Source organism: Hipposideros armiger, unplaced genomic scaffold, assembly GCF_001890085.2.
Source record: "Hipposideros armiger isolate ML-2016 unplaced genomic scaffold, ASM189008v1 scaffold_385, whole genome shotgun sequence".
Classification (NCBI taxonomy): domain Eukaryota; kingdom Metazoa; phylum Chordata; class Mammalia; order Chiroptera; family Hipposideridae; genus Hipposideros; species Hipposideros armiger.
Genome location: NW_017731735.1, coordinates 1,067,664 through 1,090,670, shown reverse-complemented (window position 1 = coordinate 1,090,670; position 23,007 = coordinate 1,067,664). Strand labels below are relative to the sequence as shown.

The 23,007-nt window shown below is 46.0% G+C and overlaps 1 protein-coding gene across 3 annotated transcripts in view; it reads right to left on the bottom strand.

Annotated features, from left to right (window-relative positions):
- Positions 1–23,007, bottom strand: part of SLC7A8 (solute carrier family 7 member 8) — a 49,430-nt gene that overhangs the window by 15,181 nt on the left and 11,242 nt on the right. For all 3 annotated transcript variants that reach the window (XM_019663180.1, XM_019663179.1, XM_019663178.1), the window contains 2 exons: positions 19,995–20,199; positions 18,943–19,094 (listed from right to left, as the gene is read on the bottom strand). In XM_019663180.1, coding sequence (XP_019518725.1) covers positions 18,943–19,094; positions 19,995–20,199 — 357 coding nt within the window. The remainder of the gene's footprint in view (positions 1–18,942; positions 19,095–19,994; positions 20,200–23,007) is intronic.

The following is a 23,007-nucleotide window of genomic DNA, read 5'->3' as shown; positions in this document are numbered from 1 at the left end:
CAGTAGTTGTTCCGTTCTATTGTTAAGTAGTATTCCATTATATGGATGCATCAGTTTATTTTTCCATCCCCCGGCTGACGGACATTTGGGTTGCTCCCAGTTTTAGGCTATTACAAATAAAGCTTCTATAAACACTTGCACAGAAACCTTTAAGTAGACTGTAGAGGTCTTTGAATGGGGTTTTAATTTCTCTTGAGTAAATACCTAAGAGTAGGATTCTGGGTCATATGGTAAATGCAAGTTAAACTTTATAAGAAGCTGCCAAATGGTTTTCTAAAGTGGCTGTATCATTTTGCATTCCCACCAGGAATATGTGTGAGATCTTGTTGCTCTGCATCTTTATCAGTATTTGCTACTGTAGGCAGGCCCTGGCTAATCTAATAGGTGTGAAGTGGTATTTCATTGAGGTTTTGATTTGTATTTCCCTGGTGATTAATGATTTGACCATTTTTTCATGTGCTTATTTCCACCATCTCTTTTTGGGTGTGTGTGGGGGAGGGGGGGATGGGCTTTTAACCTGCCTCTTTTCCTAGGAGTCACAGAGATCTCAACAAAGTGGAACCTCCAGGGCTGGCGGAGAGCTCAGGGGCTGAGTTAGGCTGGAGGGGTTCTCTGTGTTACTGCCACACTTCCTAAGTAATCCACGGGGGCCCTGTGCTGCAGGAATGGGACTCTCAACCTGGTTACGAAAGGCTGGGGAATAAAGGGGGAAAAGTTAAAATTCTCTTGCTTCCCCTTCCTCTGAGACAGTGACCAGGATGCCCCCTAGCTCTCCAAGAGTACAAGTCATACATTTAAAAGCATGGGACTCTTTCCCTCTCCTCAAGCCTCTAACCAGGTCTCTGACTTTACTTGAACAGCTGATTAAGTTCTATTGATGCCTTATCCTGAAACTGTGCATTTACTTTCCAAATATTTTCCAACCTTACTCGATTCTGAGAACATTTTGGCAGAGTAAGCACCTGACATTATCCGTCTGTAATCTTCCTCCCTGGGCTGTCTCTACCTGGCAAATTCCTCATCTTTCAAGATCCAGCTCAAATGTCACCTGTTCTGTAAGTTATTATTTTACTTATTCCTGACAATGTGCCTGCCAGGTAAGATATATCAGCCACGTTTTATGGACAAGGAACAGTTTGTCCCTCCTCTGTCTTCCCAGACCACTTTGTTATATCTAACTTTGGCACTTATTTCTTTGTATTATAATGATCTGTTTCTTTTTCTCTGTCTCCTTGTAGACTACGAGGGCAGGGAATGTGACTTTTTCATGTTTTTAATCCCAGGGCATATCACTGGTGCCTGCAAATAGCAGGTGCTCAGCAAATATTTAATATTTGGATAAAGAAAACGTCCCAGTTCATTAGCCCTCCAATCTCTTCTCAGTCTACAGATTTCCCAATGCACACCAATCCACCTGCTCTCCAGGAAACTCATCAAAAGGAGACATGATCCCCAGTTGGTTTCAAAGAGCCAAAAGAGCAATAGGAAACTTGACTTCAAGAGTAGAAACGCTTGACTCCTCATGGAGGGGCTGTTATCCAAGATGGTGTCATATAAGGAGAACCAAAACAAGTTGTTGGAGGAAGGATTTTAAGTGCCTGAACGGGGAGAACATTTTGTAAACGCTCAAATGTTCCAGATGGACTGAGATGTCCTGATAAATACACATTTAGTTTATCTTACTCAATTCAATAAGGATTTCAGGATCACATGCCTGGTGACAATCCACCTCAAATCATTCTAAGCAACTGGGCCTGTGATTTGGGCTTCCCCAGGGCTCTGAAGCATGCTCGGGATGAGCTGGCTCCCTGTGTCCCAGCAGTTCAGGCAGACACAAGCAATAATGTCTAAAAAATAAAGGAGATTGATTTATTAAAGGAAGGAAGATTAGGACACAAAACCCATGTGGTTCAGAGATAGGTAAGGATTATAGAACAAGGAGCAGAGAAGAAATTATCCCCCACCAAGGGGAGGAGAGGGAAGGCAGGGAGGTGACAAGAAAGTGCTTGAAGGGAAGAAGGGGCAGAGCAGGACAACCAAACAGGAGGGGCAATGTGGCTACCTTCCCATGTACTGGGGTAGAAAACACAAAATCACCTTCTTGTCAAGGCAGCCAGAAAGACTCCTTCAAAAGATTGGCTCCATAGTATCCTGGGGGGATCCGCGATGTTTGAAAGAGAGACATTGTCAAGTAAACTTGTGGTGGTTGTCTTCTGTCCTGCCTGAGCTTATCTCTGCAACTTCACAAGAACGCAGCCCTTGACTAATATTTAACCTTTCCCCTTTACAGGGGTCTTTCAGAAATAAAAAGAGAATCCTGAGAATGAGGTAGGGAGACAGGCTGCCTGTGACACTAATCTCCTTGGAACCATGGCTGCAGGCCACATCTGACCTTTCACCCGGCAGTTGGGTGATCACAGCATGTGACCGAGGGGAAAGAGGGCACTTTCAGTCTCCTGGTACCACAGGACAGCTTCCTTCACAGCAGGCTGAAACCTGAGCCTCCGTCCAGAGAAGAAAGGTCAGTGAGTGAAGGCAACACTTGTTGGATGCTTGCCAAGCCCCTGCCCTGCTTAGGTGTCCTGCCTCTGCCTGTCTGCTATCCAGCACCCCTTTCTGTTGCTGACGGCTATGTCCCCTCTCTCTTCCCAGCCAGACTCAATTCTGCATGCTTGAGATACAGTGACCTTAGGGAAGCCACATGTAAGTGGGGACCAGTGGCCACTGCAACTTGAAATATGAGGGTTTCCATTCATCCATCCATCCATCCATCCATCCATCCATCCATCCATCCATGCAGCTATCATCTACAAGGGGACTACACATGCTAGGCACTCTGGTAGGTGGGAGAGTTATAAATAAGACACAAGTCCCTGCCCTCAGGAAGTTGACAGTGTAAAAGGGGAGATGGGTGAGCTAAAAGATGATCATAAAACAATGTGGTGATGGCAAAGAACTTCATGGAAGCCAAGGGGCATCCATGAGGATACCCTAACTCAGCCCAGGGGAACCAGAGATGCTTCTTATAGGAGGAGGAGATCCTAACAACAAGGAAAAATTTAGACTTTTGGCCCAGCTGAACAAAATAAATAAAAAGGCATAAGATTCTGGTTCTTGTCCATTGTAATCTGGCTGTGGAGGGTGGTTGCTGCTTCTCTAGAGGCCTCCATGGAAGCCCAGGTTTATCTGTATTTCTTGGGCCTTTTCTGCTCTTTTTCTTTTGCTTCCTGGGTTAACAGCAACACACAAATAAAGGTAAAAAAACTATCAAGACGACGAGAATTCAAGAAAATGCTGAAGTCAGGGGTTGGTTACTTAATCTGTTTGAAAAGCCTAATGTCAAGGTGACAGGAGGAATACAAAAAATGAGGCAGGCAAGATTAACCCCAATAATCTCATGCCCTGCCCAGCGCCCAGGGCCTCTCAACTGCCAAGTAGAAGAGGTGGGCTCAGTGCTTCCTGGCTGTGGGAAAGCCGCAGGACTGGCAGAGAAATGCAGAGTCCTCAGATCAATGACAATACAGATCCTGTCACTGGCCTGGAACGTGTCCTCTGTAGAGGGGATGGGCAAGCTCCTGCTTCCAGCAGAGATGGTGTCCCCCAGCCCTGATCCTTAGAATCTGATCCCTGGGGAGTCACAGAAGCCTCTACTTCACTTCCTCCCTTGGACAATAACATCAGAACTCATGGGGTAGGCAGAAGAATGGCATCCTAAAAATGTCAACATCTTAATCTTATGAATATGTTACCTTACATGATGTAAGGAATTCTGCAAACGTGACTAAGTTAAGGATCTTCAGATGGGAGATTATTTTGGATTGTCTGAATGGCCCCAATGTAATCACAAGAGTCCTTTAAGGGGGAGGCAGGAGGGTCAGAGTAAGAAAAGGAGATAATGATGACTGAAACGGAGATCAAAGAGCAAGAAAGATTTGAAGATGCCATCCTGCTGGCTTTGAAGATAGAAAATGGGGTCATGAGCCAAAGAATGTAGGGGCCTCGAGAAGCTGGAAAAGGCAAGGAAGCAAGTCTCCCCAGAGCCTCCAGAAGGAACACAGCTTTGTTGACACCTTGAAGTTTGAACTTCTGACCCCCAGAACTATAAGAAAATAAAACTGCGTAGTTTCAAGCCACTAAGTTTGTGGTAATTTGTTACAGCAGCAATAGGACCCCAAAGGAGTGCCTGTACACAGACCTTGCAGGACACCAAGTGGAGGGAAGCAGTGGGGCTCTCTAGAAGTGGGCGTGCAACTGAGGTCACCAATGTGCTGACCTAGTTGGCAAAGTATCATGCCACATGACAGCGTCCCAACTCTTCCACATCCCAGGACCCTATAGCAAGAGTGTTACTGCCTCGTCTTCCTCTTCTATGTAATTCAATACAGCAGTAAATAGGCTTGCCCTATAATAACTCTAGCTGTGCTTTTCCTCTCAGAAAAATTTAGGGCAAAAGACACTCTCAATACCTGTCCTTCATCTAATCCCAGGTTCTCTTCCATTCTCCTCCATATTCCATACAACTTCCAGCCCACATATGCAACCCAGATTCACATATGAACACAGGCCCAGACTTACAAGCTTCTTGCAAGGTAAGTGGAATGTGGGATGTCCACAGACATGATTCCTTTGTTCTCTGCCCCCATAGTTTTGTTGGTCTCCTAATTTTACTGACCAGAGGCTGTAATCAAAGCCCAAAAAAGAAATCAAGATGGAAAGCCAAGAGATAAATTCAAGAGTCTGGGGTCTGAGCTCCTTCCTCAAGTCGGAGGGTAAAGAGTGGCCACACTGTGTGCTATCTTGTAGTGGACAACACCAAATGCACTTTGGCAGATCATGCTCTGTGACTTTCCTAGGTGTAATCAACCCAATCTGTCTCAGTAGGAGGTAAGGCACATGAGGTTAAAGGATTACAAATTTTAGAAGGGAAGAAGAGGAACAACATGTTGGGGGAAATTTAACCTTAAATTAATATATTATAGACTATAGGTAAAAGGTAGTCCATTTTGAAACAGAACATCAGTGAATCATTAGCATAAGCAAATACATAAATCTTGATTTAGAAAATTTAAGAATGGATTAGGGAATTGTGGGGGTAGTTTTAAGTCCCTGCAACCAGCACAGAGCGATGGCTGTGAATATATCACTCTTCCCCTCAGCTCCACCTAGTGAAGGACCTTGTGGGTTTCTGGTGTCTTTTTTTTTTTTTTTAAGATTTTTTTATTGGGGAATTGGGGGAGAAGAACAGTGTTGGGGAATTGGGGGAAGGGAACAGTGTTGGGGAATTGGGGAAGGGGAACAGCCAAGTTGTCGTCCTTCAATCTTAGCTGTGGAGGGCACAGCAAGCTCAGCTCCAAGTCCAGTTGCGCCGCTCAGCTCAAGGTGCTGTGTTCAATTAGTTGCAGGTGGGCATAGCCACCATCCCATGTGGGAACTGAACCAGCAGCCTCGTTGTTAAGAGCGCATGCTCTATCCACTGAGCCATCTGGGCAGCAGCTCAGCTCAAGGTGCCATGTTCAGTCTTTAGTTGCGGGTGGGCATAGCCCACCATCTCTAACAGGCAACCTTGTTGTTAGGAGCATGTGCTCTCACCAGCTGAGCCATCCTGCCACCTGCTGGCAGCTCAGCTCAGGTGCAGCCCACTGGCCCATGTGGGAATCAAACCGGCGACCCTGTTGCTCAGAGCTGGCACTCTTGTGCAAGCTCTTAACCAACTGAGCCACTCAGCCGGTCCTGGTGTCTTTTTTGAGTGTAGAACAAGCAAAAGGGCTGAGTAGTTTGTGTAGGTAGTGAAGTAGTAAGAATGGGGGTGGGGAGTTGAGTAGCTTAGAGGGATGGAGGCAAAGATGACTCCCTCAGAGGGACCTGGTGGCCTGGGCTGACTCTGAATCACAGAACTTTGGAACGTGAAGAATCCAATAGCCATGGTGCACCGTTCCAGCTTGGTCACTTACTCTCAGGGAGCCTGGACTGAGCCTGGGCTAGTCAAACTGTTTAGCCTCCATTTCCTCCCTGTAAAATGCAGGTGTGGTCATTTTAGTCCCATGAGGATGCTCTGTAACCTGCGTATTGCTGTATAAAATGTTAAGTGGTCATTCTTGTTCATGAACTAAGAAAACTAGAACTCAAAAAGAAGGCATGATTTGCTCAGGATAATGCTGACAATCAGAGGCAAAGCAGAGTGGACTGGGAAGGGGATGGTTTGGAGGGTTTTGGAGAAGCCATGTCACACATCAGGGCTTATCCTGCACTGTGACATTGCCTTTCCTTGTGGCTTCCTCCTCTACCCCTGACCCTGCTCCTCAATTTCTAATCTGTTTCACCTTTTTCTCAGGAGGGTGCTTGTCCACAAATTACCTGCTCTGGGGTCCCTCAACCCAAGTTGTCTGGAAATGTGGGGTCATAGGCATAAAGGTGGATTAGGGAGTTGTGGGCCTGGTAAGCATAAGGCTGAGACACTGACCGGAGCCCAGATGTTCAAGCATGTCCCTATGCCTTGGTTTCCACAAGCGAAGAAAATTATACCAACCCTTAAAAATCATTGTTAGGAAGGAATGCCCTACAGAAATCCAAAGAGCTCTGTTGCTGCTGCTGCTCTACTCAGGCCCAGTGGAGAATGAAACTTCTCTGTTCTTCCGGTAACCAGCAGTGCACACACCCATAAACATCACCCTGCTAGCCAGTATGACCTTGAGATCCTGTACCACCACCTGACACACAGTAGGTGCTAATGTTTACTGAATGGAGGATGGATAGATGATGGATAAATCTATACAGGGAGGGTGTATTGGAGCCACTGTGCTTCTCCAGGAAGTAAATATCAGGGTTTTCTACGTCATGTGACAGCCTCACGAAGCAGGGCAGACAAGTGTCTGTGATGCCAGAGGAACGCACATATGGTTGCTGCTTCTCCTTCCCTTAAGAAAGCTCACGAAGCACAGGTTATTTCCAGCGACCACTGGATGACTGTCTTTGGGTGCTCCCTCACTTCTGGATACAGAAATCTGGCCTCTTCCTGAGCTGGGCTGTCAAAAAGCCATTTTGTGTCTTCATCAGAGGGTCAATGAACACTTTCCCATGTGGATCCCCGAACTAATCTCATTCCTTTTTTCAAGCCAGCTTTGGCTCCATGAACTATACTATTCTGGTGAGATAGGGTGAAAGTTGGGTTGGGCCCATGTGGATAGGGGGCTGGATTGATTGTTATAAGAACAGTGCTCAGAAGCATGAAACAGTTGGAGCTCTCCTTGTAGACAGCTCTTGGCACTGGAGGGAGATGTTTGAGGCCTGGACTCTACTTGCCAGAGGTAGTTTCCAGCCTCAGGGGAAATCAGAGCCAGGAATGACCTGAGAGACCCAGAACCTCATTTTATATGTGAGTGAAGTAAGACCCCAGATAATCAGTGCCCAAGACAGGACTGCCCCTCTGCCCCCCAATTCCCAGTTGCTGCTTCTGCCACTACACCATCCTTTCTTTTATCACATACACAGTACTCTTCTTTCTCTTCACCCATTCCCACGTTCTTTCTCTCTCCTGCTCATGTCAGTGGAACCCGTGATCACTGCTGACAGTGCCACTTGGGTCTCTGATTCTGCCACTTGAAGATCCTGGCCAGGTTGCTTTCTTGGCAGCAGGATGTAAAATGTCAATGTGGCAAAAAGGGAAAGACTAAGATGGCTACTCCTCAGAAACCAATAGTTGTGTCCATCACCCTCCAGGACTTTAGAAAATAATTTCCCACAGGCAGGCTTCTCTCTCTGCCTTGTGTCCCCTGTCCTGGGCCCTTGTCAATGTCACCAACACATGTTTCCTAGAACTCTGGGAACTCCATTTGGATCTCTCAGTCTTGCTGGCCCTCCCTTTTCTCAGGTGTGGGCCAGAGGCAGCTTGGAAAGGTTTGTTTTCCTTTAGCATTTCAGAACTAGGCCTCTCCTTGATGTTCAAATAAAACAGGCAGTAGAAAGGGGAGAAAAAAATGCCCAGACTTACTAAAGTCCATAAAAGACAGGTAGTGAAGAAGAGACGGGAAGAATGAGCATGAGAAACAACAGGAGAAAGAAGGAGGAAGAGAAACAATACACATCATTGAGAGACAGAGCGCTTGAGGAACAGAAGAGAGAGAGAAAGGCGGGACAGAAAAAAGAAAGATGGAATGTACTAAGCAGACAGCTGCTGAAAAGGGAAGCTAGTGATGCCACTTCGTAGAACTCAGAACACCCTGTTCCTCTCCAGAATTTCAAAATAAGCACCTTTCTGGGATGGAACTACCCAGACCTCTGAAGCAGCCGTAAATTTCACCTGGTCATGCGCCTGCCAGAGCATAGGTTTCTGTCTCACCTTTTGCTTGGGCGTGCATTTCTCTGCCTTTGTCCACACTCTGGCCAACTTCCCCTGACTCCCTCCCTCTGGACCTGGAGCAAAAGGGGCGAGGTGATGCCCATCAGGCCAACCCTCTGACGCCCACGCTGAACAGCCTTCTGGGAGGGGGTGTGGCGACGCTCAGCTCTGTGATAGGCTGGATGGGGCTGCTTGGCCGCCTACCCTGGTAGTGGAAGGAACTGGGCACGTGTTTCTAATTGTGGAAAGGCTGCTCCGAGTTGGCCTGCCTAACCGTTTCCAGATCTAGGAGGTAACCAGTGCCAACTGCCAAAAGGCACTGATAGGCAAAGAAAACACGGAGACCTATTTGATTTCTAACTCATGCAATCCAAGGCTCTGATAAAGTTCCGGTTCTGCCCATGCAGGCCAGCCTGAGCTATTTTTTCCTCCTCATAGACCTCAGAGAGGCTGGTGGGAAATTGGGGTAGGAGTGGGGACACACAGAGGTTCCTAGAATCCTTCCCTGCTCGCCTAGGGCCAAGACATTTTTCATATGGGGTGAGGAGCCCCATTATAGTCTCAAGTCTCTGTCTACGTAAAACAAAGGTTGGTATTATTGTACGTGTAAATAACTTGACTGGTGGAAGATAAAACATCAAAACAAAGCAACAGCGGAAAAAAAAAAAGAAAGAAAGAAAAATCAAAGCAGCTGATCCTTATAAACTAAGCTTTGATCCTAGCTTCTGTTAGGTCCATAAATAGGCTTTGAAATAGATCTTGCCTACCACACTACAGTAACATTTTGCCCTTCTTCAGCCTTTTTGGTCTGGAAGCACTGACATGGTTTGAGAAATCTCAGAAGCCCCTCTAAGAAGAGGAGGTGTGCTGAGCCTTCTGGAAGGGCCTCTCTCCGCCAAGGACGAACAAGCAGAGGAGGAGGGGTGCAGAGACGCTGTGGAGCTTCTGGAGGTCCTGAATCACACAGCTTTTCCTGGACACTTTCAGCTAAGCCCCAGCCCATGCTGTCTCACCTCTGCCCCTTCCCTTCCTGGCTCTCTCTTCCCCTTCCTCCTTATCCTGATCCCTCCATGGCAAGTGCCAGTTGCCAGACCTGGAGTTTCTGCTGAATCACCACCCAGTACTTAGTTCAGCCAAGAAACCCAAACACCCAGCTCAGCATTTTCCAAGAGCTGAGTAGTTCTCTTTCCAGCATTAGCTAAGCATGGCTCCTGAGCTGCAGTAGGGGAGAAGAGAAAAATGGAAGACACCCAGAAGGTAGGGGGAACAAACAGTGTACCATGCCACCTTGGGGAGTCCTGTTTTAATCCTACTCATTACTGTTCCAGCCCGGGCCTGAAGAATTCTTGTTATCTCATACCCCAATTCTCAGGGCTGATGCCTCCCAGACTCAGAGTAAGGGAGATGGCACGGGTTCTAAGGGGTCTGCGCAGAGCTTGGGAGGGCTAGCCTCACTCTCCATCATCCTCAGCATTGGGGGAAAGAGTGTGGGTCCTGGGAGGTCTGGTTGGTTCCCACACTGGAAGACTTGTGGGCTCTGTTAGTATCCACCAAGGTCTATAAGCCTGAACTCAGGCTGCAAAATTCCCAAGACTGGTCAGTGTGGATGAAAAAGGGGTTCTACAAAAAGTAACTTCACAGGGTGATCTGATCCTAAATTCCTAACTGGGCAGGTCATGGTGAGTAGTCACAACCCAGGCATATAACTTCTTTAGTAAAAGGCTTATCTTTGCCTTAAGCAAGCCCTGTTCATTGTGTCTATGCATCTAGGTTAACACACCTTTGAAATGCCCCCTTTCAGATCCCTCCTTCTAAAGTGTGAGCACATAATCTTAACTATCCTGTACACCAATCTCAGCCTTGCTTTCTCCCACCTTCTTGTGATCTCCCTTATGTTTACTCCTTAATCTCAAATGCATAAAAGAATGCAAACCATTATTCTCAGAAGCATTTAGCTCCGTCGGTTGAGATTGTGCTTCCGGGTGTATCCTCTGTTTGACTTACAAAAATTTTTTAATAAAAATTCTCTACAGATTTGGACATTCTACAGTTATAACCCAATTCTAAGGGCAGCTAGTGTTCAAACTTGCTAAACTCCCAAAACAAATCTTGTTCTCTCTTCTCTTCCCCTAAGCTCTCAGTACTACTAGGCTTTACTACCATGAGTCTTATTATTTTATTATATGTACCTTGGTATATGATATAAATTTGGTGTGTCACAACCCTTAAAAGTTTACCAGACACAAGTAATGGGTGACTTCCTAAACCACAGGTGCTGGCTCCTCTGGGGGGAAAAAATGTGATCCTTGAGAGTCAGTGACAAAAGACCAGTGGAGAATTTAAGCTTCTAGGCTGGTTTGAGAAAGTCAGTAAGTTGTTTCCAAACTGGTAGAAGCTGAACCCCAGTAAAACTCCCTGTTTCAGAGAGCCTCAATCCCATTCATTATTCTCCCAAGCAAGGGTGGACACATTCCCAGGAATAAGCTTCTGATTCCCCAATTTCCAGGACTTGGTCTATGTATACCCTTTGAACAACAGAACTCCAGTCTGAGAGAACAAACTGGAGACCAGAAGAGACAGGGAAGCCAGGAAAGTGGAGGTGATCTGGACCAGGAATTGAAGCATATTGAAACTAAAAAGAAGACCCTGACTTCTCAGGTAGCCAGTGGCTAAATCCCCACCTGAGAACAGACTGGATTTAAACTAATGGACAGAAGTGTCCAACACCAATGGATCTCTAGGGAAGAAGACCTCCATTCTTGAATTCTCTGTGATCTTTGTAATTGCATACTATGATATATAAACTATAAAGCACTGTACCAATAGTTGTTCATCTTATTAACGCTCAAGACTAAATCACTCTTAACAAAAACGTAAGATGAGAGTAACGGAGATACCTTCATTTCCAGGGCTATAGATACAAGGAATACTCCAGAAGCTGTTTAGGGCAAGGAGGAGGGGAAATAGCACTAAAGAATGGACATTTACTCTGTTTTTATAAGCATGGAGTCCAAAAGCATAGGGGATGCCTTCCTCAAGTGCCTGCAACAGATCTTAAGTATTGGAGAGTAAACAGAGTGGGTAGCTAAGACAGAGGGGCCAACTCAATGCAGTCTGAACCACACCAATGAGAGGACATTAAAACATAATCCAGTGTTATCCTTGTTCTATTTCACCTGTATTCCAACAAGAATGTGCCATCCTTGACTCCCTCATCCTGAATCACCAAGTCCTACCAATTCTACCTTGTAAATGCCAAATACAGTTGACCCTTGAACAATGTGAGGGTTAGGAGTGCCAACCCCTACACATGTTGAAAATCCGCACATAACTTTTGACTCCCCAGAAACTTAACTATAGTCCTCCTTGGGTATCTGACAAGGATTGGTTCGAGGAACCCACCCACCCATATCAAAATCCGTGGATGCTCAAGTCCCTTATATAAAATGGCATAAAACAATGTACACAGATCTGCATCCACAGATTCACAAACCACGGAATGAAAATATTGCTTTCAATCCCTGGTTGGTTGAATCCATGGATTTGAAACTGAGGGATATGGAGAGCCAACTGTATATTTATTGAAAAAAATCTGTGTATAAGTGGACCCATGCAGTTCAAACCTATGTTGTTCAAGGGCCAACTGTATGTCTACTCTCTATTCTCACTGCCACATCTCTGATTCACATCGTTGTTATCTCTAATGTGGATTTTTGTAACCACACTGTACTGGTCTTCTTGCCTCTGATCTTATTCTCTTCTCCTCCATCCTTAACCATTGCAGCCATGATTCTTCTAAAATATAAATATGATAATGTCAATCCTCTGTTTGGAACCCTTTAATGCCTTCCCATTGCTCTTAGAATAAAGCTCAATATCTTTAGCATGGCCCATGGGGCCCTTCATGGCCGGGTCTCCACTTCTATCTACATTTCCTACCTCCTAGTCTATGCTGTGGCTATACTGAACTACCTGGAGCGCCCCTAGAGGGCCCCCATTTCTGTTACATCTAGCTCCCTAAATGTTGTCCTTTGGGGAGCTTACCAGATAGAACTGAAATTCCCTGTGTACTTGTCAAAATCATCCATCGTAGTGTGGGTTCCTTAATATAGAAACTAAGTATCCTCATGCCTAACACAGTGTCTGGAGCAGAACAGACACTTGAATATTTGATAATGATTGAATGATTCTATACCCTGTACCAATAGAGGACACACAAGTGGACTCAATAGATACTTAAGAGAGAAGGCTTAATTTTCTGCTGCTGCTGCTGCTGCCACCAATGAGAATGAGAATTTTCTGACTCATTGCTGGATCCCATGTGCCAGGAAGAGTATCTAGCACATCCTAGGCCCTTGATAAATGTTTGTTGAATGAACAAAGTATTGTGATTCTTGTTTATATAATGCTTTCTGAGAGTCTAAGTTCTACTGCTCTCAAGCAAGCCTGTCAGCAGTATCCTGGGGTAACAAGCTGAGGAAGACTTCCAACCAAAGACCTGTCCAGTGCTCCTCAGGGCTTTGGAGAGGACATGGAAAGCAGAAACACAGAGAACATGTAATAACTGCTCATCACAAATGCTGGAGACAGTTAAGTTGAAACATATTTCATTTTGATTTGTACTACATTCCTTCCTTTTAGCAGTCAATCAGTTAATATGGCCAGCTGATTCTACCCCTAAGTCTTTCTTGTTTTGTCACCTTGTAACTTTATTTTTATTTTGGGCCACTGCCTCTCTGGCCTGGATAAATGCTTAGCCTGCTAACCCATCTCCCGGCTTCAAGTGTTGTGGTCTTTTCTTCACTCAAATGTGAATCTAATCATATTATTCTTCTGCTCAAAATCCTTCAGTGGTTCCCCATCCCTTGGATGGAGTCTGCTATTTTCTGCGTGATCTACAAGATCCTTCAAGGACTGGCTCCTGCTCACCTGTTCAGCCTCATCTCCTGTCACTCTCCTAGGCTCCACCTACTCAAAAGTATTTACTTTTCTCCAACAGGTCATTTCTCTCTTGATCCCAAGTTTTACCAGTGCCCTTCCTTCTACCTGGTTGTTCTATTTTATGCCCATCTGAAGCCCACCTACTTGCCCAACCTGGGAGCCTTCCCTAGCACTCCTCTCCCAAATTTGAAGCACCATTGGTCATCACATTGTATTGTCATTATTTGTTTGTACACCACTCTATTCACTAGCCTTTAATGTCTTCCAAGACTATATAAATAATGCCTTATCTTCACTCAGTGTAGGAACTCAATATGGTAATTAACCGATGGATTTGTAGTTTCTTTTTTTCTAGAAAATTCATTTACAAAGCAATTTTTGTCTTAATGCATTATAAAAATGAAAAATGGGGTTTTAGTCAAATCAAACATTGCGTAAAAACCAAGAGATTTCTTAATACATTTAGATTTTAAATGTTGGCTAGTTAGAAGATGTACATAAAAAAAGAGAGACTTATGTAAACAGGAATCAAATCTAATCCAGTCTACATTTGTCTTGATTCATATACATATACAAGGCTGATGAGACAGCCAAATAACTCTTTGAGGAAAGGGTAAGGAGGCCATGCTACCCCGGTATCTGAGGCAATATGTTTAGTGCCCAGGGATGGGAAGTTTGGGGCTCAAGAATATGAAGCCTTAAAGGAAAATGAACTGAACTGAAGGGAGTTAGATGCTAAGAAAAGCTGTTGAGTCCTCTGATGTCAAGGGATTAATTTGCAAGACATGTGCAGAACAACACACACAAGTTTATCTATCACAGCGCCTTGCATCAAGTATCTGGAAACTTTCTGTAGAGGAATTGCAGAACAACCCAGGGTTAAAAGAAATGCACACAGTGAAGTCCTTAAGAAGAAGAAATCTGAAGCCCTGGAAAATTAGCCTCTTAGGAATCTCAGTAGATAGATAGAAAACAAGATAAGCATTTTTTACTTGTGAAATGCATGCAGAATATTCCTTTCTCCTCAGGGTAAGAAAGAAGAAGGAGCTTCTTTAGTACAAGGCATTCAGAGACAAGAGGGAGACCTGAATGAGAAGAGAAAAATCTACTTACATGCCAGCCCCAAAAGAGAGGAAGGAGGCCAGGAGCAGGTTGCCTGGTCTCCAAGACGGGGCGGACAAACAGATCACAAAGGAAAACCCAGAGTTAGGAAGCAAGAAGCACAAATGCAGGACCTCAGAACACCTGGTGCTCCTTCTGTGTCACTGGGGCGACATTTTTTTATAACTAGAAACTCAGGTAAAATGCAGCTATAATAAATGATAAAAGATCAAGTTGCAGGGCCGGCCGAGTGGCGCGTTGGTTAAGAACTGGCTTGGGATGCCAGAGGGCCCCAGTGCGGATCCCACATATGAGGGCCAGTGACACTGCCCTCCACAGCTGAGATGCTGAACAACAGCTCAACCTAGAGCTGGGCTGCCATGCGTCGCCAGTGACGGCGTAGGCTGCAGTCCCTGTGGCAGTGGGTTGCCATGGGCTACCGTATATAGCCAGCAGCCAGCGTGAGCGGCCAGCAGCCGCAGTGAGCGGCCGTCCAGAAGCCGGCGACTGATCTGCCTCACCTGGGAAGAGCGCAATGATGGTGCCAACTTGGGCCAGTGAAGCAACGTCCTCCACAACTAGACTGAAGAACAAAACTATAGCAACTTGTCTGTTCCCCTTCCCCCAATTCCCCAATAAAATCTTAAAAAAAAAAAAAAAAAAGATCAAGTTGCAGAAATAACCTATCAACATGTATGTCTGTCTACCCAGATACGTTCATTGATAGCTGTAGTTTATTTAGAACTGAAAGGATACCTGTCCACTGTTACCAGGGCTACTGGGCAGGGGAGAGGGGTGAAGATAAGGGGAACATCTTTTACCTAGAGAATACCATCATTTACTTATGAAATACTAAAACCCAAACAAACAAGCAAAAAGAAGGAAAAGAAAGAGAGAAAGGGAGAAAGAAAGAAAAGAGAGAGAGAGAGATGGAAGGAAGGAAGGAAGGGAGGGAGGGAGGGAGGAAGGAAAAGAAAGAAAGAAAGACTCAAGCAAATCATAAAAGAAGGCACCAAAACCAAGTTTTAACACCTCCTGTTCCCCTCCTTCCTAACTCCCTCCTCCCACTAATATGCTGGCTCTGGAGAAGGGAGAAAGGCTTTTCATTTAATTAAAACGTAAAATAGGTTTTTTTTCTCACTGCCTGGTGGCTAGGAATATTCTGCCGACTCAGCAGTGAATAATCAGCTTTGACCTAAATCATAAAATAACGCAAAGTGGCAGCTGCAGTTGCATAAGCGTGATCTAAATCTGCAGTTCCTTCTCTCATTCCCTCTCCTCTCCTCCCTTCCCCCTCCAAACTCCGTGCAGGCAAGCCAGTTACAGCAGGTTCTTTCTGCCTCCCCACCCCCAGCTGGCTCCTCCCACCATCATTTCTCATTGAATCTATTCCAAAACAGCCCCATGGAACCAGACTTGACCTCATCTCCTCCCTCCCACAATGAACCCCAGCCAGGGGCTTTGCCACATTGGTTCTCCACTCTGGGCTCTTGCCCTGTCCTCCAGCTCCTTCAACTGGGATGCCCTCCATTATATACCAGCAACCTCTCCACAGAGGGCTGGCCTCTTCCTCAAAAATTCATTTCCACAGTGGATCCAGTCTGTCATCAGCACACCAAAATGACACAGCAGAAAGCAGAGCTTCTTATATCAAATACATTCAGATCATCGCCAAGCTCTCTACTACTTCTCTTAAGAATATGGCTGGACTGGGCCACTCTTGGCTCCACTGCCAGAGAACACTAGGCCTATTCTACATGGCTGGCTTGCCCAGCTCCTGCTAAGAGGATGGTTGGAGGGGTGCTGGAATATCAGCATTTAGTGAAAGATAGCATCCACCAAGACTTCCTGACAGCTTGGTTCCTATTTTACTAGATATCTTAAGAGACAATTTGAGGGGCCTATAGAAGTAGGCTAAAAAAAAATTTTTTTTTTCAACAAACCAGAAAACAACCTTTTCACACATTCTCAAAGTACCTGGAAGTGCCTGGTGGGGAAATGTGGGTTTGTAGCTATGTCCACATGTACACTCCTATGGGAAGTTGGGGGCTCTACATGGCCTTCACATCTGGGAGGACAGGGGTAGTTCACAGGGTGAGGTGAGACGCTGTTTTCTATCTCCCCAAGGAAATGAGGAGAAATAAGCTTGGGTTTAAGAAGATTTTCCTGCTTATGAAGGTGGAAAAATATTTGAACACATGTCTCAAGGACATTGAGAAATTCCTACCTCTGGAGAGCAAGATTGACTACTGTTAAGTTGGTCATAATTTTTTTGCAGTTCTACTTAGAAGGGAGAGGACAAGCCAGATAAGCTGTATTAAACCTTTAATCTCAGGAATTGGGAGGGGGAGGGATCTTACTTTTTGTTAGAGTTCCTAAATTTTCCTCGCTTGGTGCTAGCAGTGTCCAGGTGAGGTATGGACTGTGGAAGGGAACTTGTACAACCTGTCTTTCTGGAGCTGAGCTACAGGCAGGAGCAGTCCTTATCACTTGGGAGGTTTGCACCTCTCTGGCCTGAGGGCATATCTATGAGGCTATACTGCTTGAGTCTTTGCTCAAGAGGTCACCAACCCTTGGAGGGTTTGGAGAATGCAAAGGAAACTGTGGGGTCCAGCTGCCCAGGAAACCATCCTCTGTGGCTTGGTTTCTCTCCTAGGGGATGGACTGAGCAGCTCAGGACTCTCGACTTCTACTTGGAGGGTAAGGGTGGCCTCTTGTCTGAAACACTATTTTCCTGCAGAATCAGCAGGAAAAAGGAAGCCCTGTCTATGTGCACGAGATGCTGAAATAGCATTGGCCAGCACTCATGTGGTCCCCCTTCCAACTGCCATAAGTCTGTCTGATGGCAGATACAGCAACTCTTTCTGCATTCCCACACCCTCTTCCCTTCTCCTCATCTCCCAGCTCTAGATCCAGTTAGCAAGCAAGAACCAAGTGACTATCCTCACTGACCACCCTCACTGACTAATGGCACCACAAGGTGCCCGATGCAGTGCTAAGAACATTTGTTGTCTCTTGCAATCCTTGCAACCATGACCTCTGGGGCAGGCAGGATTCCAGCCCCCATCTCACAGCAGGGAGGGGCAGTTTACTTTGCCAAACACTCATAATGGTGTGGAGATGGCAGCCTCCAGCAGCCTGGTTCTGGAGCCCACATCCCTCTCTAGATCCATGAGCAGGCCTGACCAAACACAAGCAATACACCCCAAACAAGTGTCTTGGCTCCATAGTATCACTTGCCTGGATGATGGGGATCTATCGCAGGGCTGAACATCACTGCCAAAAAGGGCATGCTTGCCAAGAAGACCTCCCCTTGGGGCCCATCTGGCTGTCCTATGAGAGGCTTTAGGATGGGCGTGTGACCCCTCCCTTGCCATCCTACCAGCTGACAGAAGGAAAGTTCAAAACCTGGGAAAGAGTGTGGCCAGCATGGTCACTACCTGCAGCTAAGTGTATGTGTGTTGGAAGGTGTGGGAAGGTAGAGACAGAGCTAACTCTAGAAGTGGAGCCTCTGAAAGATCCAAATATTTACTTTAGAAATTAGTTTTTGGTTGACAGATGTAAAATTCCTTCATCCATTGAGATCTGTGATATCAGAGATTAAATGTTGAGACTTCTTAGAAATAGAGGTTGCAGAACTTCTCTGTAAAGCCTCTCTAACCTATTCCAGCTCACAGAGATCTTTCCCCCTTCTTTGAATCCTTACTGAAGTTGAATCCTAACCACAAAATCTGTCTATATGGCTTTTCTCAACAGTTAGAAAACTTATCAAGGAGCCACAGCCAGACAATGCACATATTCCCCCCAACTCACACTTCTAAACTCTCCATCGATAATAGTTTTTGTGTATTTGTTTGTTTTTAAATTTTATTGGGGAACAGTGTGTTTTTCCAGGACCCATCAGCTCCAAGTCAAGTAGTTGTTTCAATCTAGTTGTGGAGGGTGCAACTCAGTGGCCCATGTGGGTATTGAACCGACAACCTTGGTGTTATGAGCACTGTGCTCTAACCAGCTGAGCTAACCGGCCGCCCCCAAAGAGTTTTAAAATGTGAGCTGGCAGGTTGAGGTAGAGGTGGACGAGGCCAGAAAAACCTTTCTATGAGCAACAGGAGCCTCCAGCGCAGTGCGTGTGCTGGGAGGAGAACAAATCAGGATACCGGGGCTCCACTCAGGGTCTGCCACCTTGAGTGAATCACTGTTGGCTCCACTTACTTTATTGGCACTAGGAAAAATGATAATTCTGCCCAGCTTAGCTCCTGGATTTCCCATTTGCTCATATCAGATTATGTAAGTCAAAGTGCTTTGTATAATGTAAAGAACCCTGCCAATGAAAATTACTGTGTCTCTGAGCAGCAACTCATGTTTCTTCTTTTTTTAACACCAGGTAATTGTATGCAACATCCATGCATCCAAAGCACACATGTAGGAAATGGAAAGAAAAGTAATGGGGGGAAAATAAACGAGGGAATAAAAGAAAGAGGGAGAGGAAGGAGAAGCAGAGATATGGAGACCACCATGAAGGCTAAAAGTGTCTGCTCTGAGAGTAAGGCCCAGATGACACTTACATAGGCAGATGGCAGCCAAGAGTCGAAGTCCAGACTCTGGAGGGAAGCAGGTAGGGAAGAGCGGCTGTAGCACGTAGTTGGAGAAGGTGAGGGCAATGACAGCCTGGTTGGTTGGGTAGATCACCAGCACAGCAATCCATAGCCTCAGGAACCTGAAGGGGAAACAGGATGGGACTTGACTCAAAAGAGGAATGAAGACCCCCCCACCCCACCCCCACCAAAGGCATGCCTGGGATTCAGAAGTCATCAGAGGAAGCCTGGACAAGTCACCGGGCAGTGTTAGGAGAGGCAGGTGGGTTAAAGAGACATGTTTCCTTTTTGTTTTCAAGATGCTGAGGAGCCCAGTCCCGCCTCAAAAGAGAAACCCAGCCCTCAGCAATGACAATAAAATGGTTTAACGATGAAGAGCTGAGTTTCAACTAGTACTAACACACGTCTTAGCATTCTTTCACTCTCCCCTCTCCTTTAATCATCTCTTTCCTACTACTCTGGCCCCCAGCATCCAGTGGTGGAATATAAAATTTGCAATCCCAGAATTTTGACAGCCAGGACATGCTAAGGGTGTGGTCACTTAAGCAACTGCCTGGGGAGGCATCGAGCGGGCATTGAGAGAAGTGTCCTCTGCGCCCTTGCGCTCCTTGGTGAGGACTGAGCTCTTCAGCAGCAGGGTCGAAAAAGCTGAGGAATTCAAGATCAGGGCCTGGCTCGAGAGGGAAGCCGTTATCTTTGGTAATGTGAGAAGGGTACCTCATCTCTTAGGTGGTCACTTTCATTTGTCAAGAGAAAAGGGCTTTGTTTTTTTATGGGCTCTCCCTGGGAATCTTGGGTATCACGAAGTTCTATCATAGACTCTTGACCACGAAGGTCAACAGAGATTAAAACTACAACCTGGTTCCTCTGCCACTCTCAGGAGCATCGAGGGGACACAAGACCACACTAGCAACCATGACATGGAGGCAAAAGAGGCATCCCATTTTCTAGCTTCCCTCAGCACATTGGAAACCCCTGGCTTTGGCTTCCTAGACCACTCAGGCCTCTGCAGAGCCTCTTACCCAGCCAGTCCTCCAAAGATGTCCTTGACATAGGAGTAGTCACCTCCAGATTTGGGGATGGTGACCCCGAGCTCAGCATAGCACAGGGCTCCCACAGCTGTGATGAGACCTGTCACGATCCAGATGATAAGAGCGAGGCCCACAGAGCCAGCGTTCTCCAGCACACCCTTTGGCGAGACGAAGATTCCAGAGCCGATGATGTTCCCTGCATGAGGCACCAAAGGTATGGGGGAGACAGTGGCGTCAGCACAGTTGGCAGGACCAGCATTTGCAGGGGCGGTCTCATCTCTGATCTGATTCTTAAATGCCTTTGTGTTGCATGAGTCACCTTTAGGCAGGTGTGTCTAGCAATAATTCTCCTTAGAAGCAGTGGAGGAGGAGCATATAACAGGCACACAGAGACCAAGAACATGGTCAGGTACTCTACATGTCTTCTTTAATCCTCAGGACAAACCTATGGAGTCAGATATCATTTTTCCCATGTTACAGAGGAGTAAACTGAGTTTCAGAGATACCAAGTGCATTGCCCACAGCCACCCAGTAATAAGTACTGGAACAGATATTGAGCCTCAGGACCCTCTGACTGGGCTGCACATGGTCCACCCAAGGTGACAAAGGTCTTAAGACTGGCTGGAAATGGCAGAGCTGGAAAAGTGGGCAGTTCTCAGAGATTAGCTTCCAATTAAGTTCAAAAGTAAGCCAAAGGAACAGATTGTGGTCACACCCCATGACTGGGGGTTTTCGAGACCCATGAGCATGGATAGCACTCCTGAAGGCTGGCCTCCACCCCATACACGACAGCCCCACCCTTGGTGAGAAACATGAATAGCCCTATAAAAAAAAGTCCTAGTCATTTAGAAGTGGTTTGTAGGAATGCAATCTGTGCAAAGCCTCAGCACTATGTTCCTCCAAAGATCATTCCCCTCCCCTCAAAACAACCTCATGAAACTCAGGAAGACGAAGAAGGGCAGGTTTTTCTCTATTTTACAAGCTAAGAAACTAAGACACAGAGGGGTTAAGCGGTTTTCTCCAAATTCCACAGCTACTGATGGGTAAAATTAGATCTAGATGCCAGTCTCCTGATGTTTAATCCAGAGCTCTAATCCACTTCTTCTTCTGTAGGCGAGAGGCTGGGTTTCTCCTGAGAGATGAGGCTGGCAGCAAGGACTGCATGGTTGGCTACTTGGATGTGTGTGTTGGGCAGGGGAGGAGTAGGATTTTAAGGACAGCTCCTGACATACTCCTTCCCAAGCTTTCCTTTATGTACTTCTTATGATTTAAGATGGCGATCAGGGTCCATTGGACAGGTGGTTTGAAAGCTCTTTCAGCCCCATCCAGCTGCGCCACTAAAGGCCTGAGGGATGAAGAGGCTAGAATGGATCTGGGTAGAAATGCAGAGCTGGATAGAGTATTACGAGGACAGTTGGATTTGACAGTGTTCTGAGGACATCTCAAATTACCATCGTATTCTTTAGTGGTTTGGAACTAGTGCTGGGCTGAATGAGATGCAGAGTACAGGATTTTACCCACAGCTTTCAAAACTGGACTTTTAGATCTCAGCTATAACTCAACCTCAATCCAGTCTTGAAACTCACTTCTAAACTAAAATTTAATTTTTAACCCCAGGCCATGCATCTTGTTATTTCAAAAGGGGGAAGAGAATATTTACATTCTATAAGCAATAACATCCTATTCCTTTGGGATGCAGAATAAGCTGCCCCCTTTCAAACTAAAAAATTACAACATGAGGGCCAGCCGAGTGGCGCGATGGTTAAGAGCTGGCTTGAGACGCCAGAGGGCCCCAGTTCGGATCCCACACATGAGGGCCAGTGACACTGCCCTCTACAGCTAAGATGCTGAACAACAGCTCAACCTGGAGCTGGGCTGCCATGAGTCTCTGGCGACGGCGTAGGCTGCAGTCCCTGTGGCAGTGGGTTGTCATGGGCTACCATGTGTAGCCAGCAGCCAGCGAGAGCTGCCAGCAGCCGCTGTGAGTGGCCGTCCAGAAGCCGGCGACTGATCTGCCTCGCCCAGGAAGAGCGCAATAATGGTGCCAACTTGGACCAGTGAAGCAACGTCCTCCACAACTAGACTGAAGAACAAAAGGACAGCAACTTGTCTGTTCCCCTTTCCCCAATTCCCCAGCACTGTTCCTATCCCCCAATTCCCCAATAAAAATCTTAAAAAAAAAATTACAACATTAGAGAAGTAATGGAGAGGGAAGTGGTCTAGACAGACCCCATATGTACATGAATGTTGGGTTAGTGGAGACAAAAAGGCCCAGGACTTAAGACATGGTCATCCTGTCAAGTGACCCTTCAACTGCCAAATCAAATGTGCTACTGGGAGCTAAGGACTAGTGCTGAAAGATGGTACTAAATTCCTTGCCTAGCAGGTCTTTATCAGAAGAATGATCTGTAGGGCATTTCAAAGCTAGTCAAGAAGACAGCAATACAACAAGGGTTATAAAATTAGCTCAAGGAGTTAGAAAAGCAATCAATATAGGAGAAAAACAAAGTTTGACTTTGGTCTTTAAGGTGCTGAAAAGAGGAGTTGGGGAGCAGCTAGGTGTTTCTCAGAGACAGGAATGGCTGTCAGAAGGGAGAGAGTGAGGAGGGATGTTATTGAAAAGATCCATTTTCTCAGGAATGAAGAGTGTTAATGTTCCACTAAAGGGTTCTTGGAAAACAATGGGAATCATTGTTCTCATTTTGCAATGGGAATCAGTAATCACTTCTGTTCTCTGGCTTACATCCTGACATTTCCAGAGTGTGTACTGCCTCCCTCATTGCAGGTGGAGGGAGCCAAGGAAGGTAGATGTGCAACACCAGCAGCACATTTCGGGGTCTGATCACTTCCTGCTTCCACTTAACAGTACTTGGATAGCATGTCCATCCATGGAATTGCTGGAGTGATGGTGACGGTTGCAATAGGTTGGCAACAAGACAAGAATCATCATTTTATAAAAATTGAGTTCTCCCCTTCCCCCCAACAATATTAATTTTGACCAAAT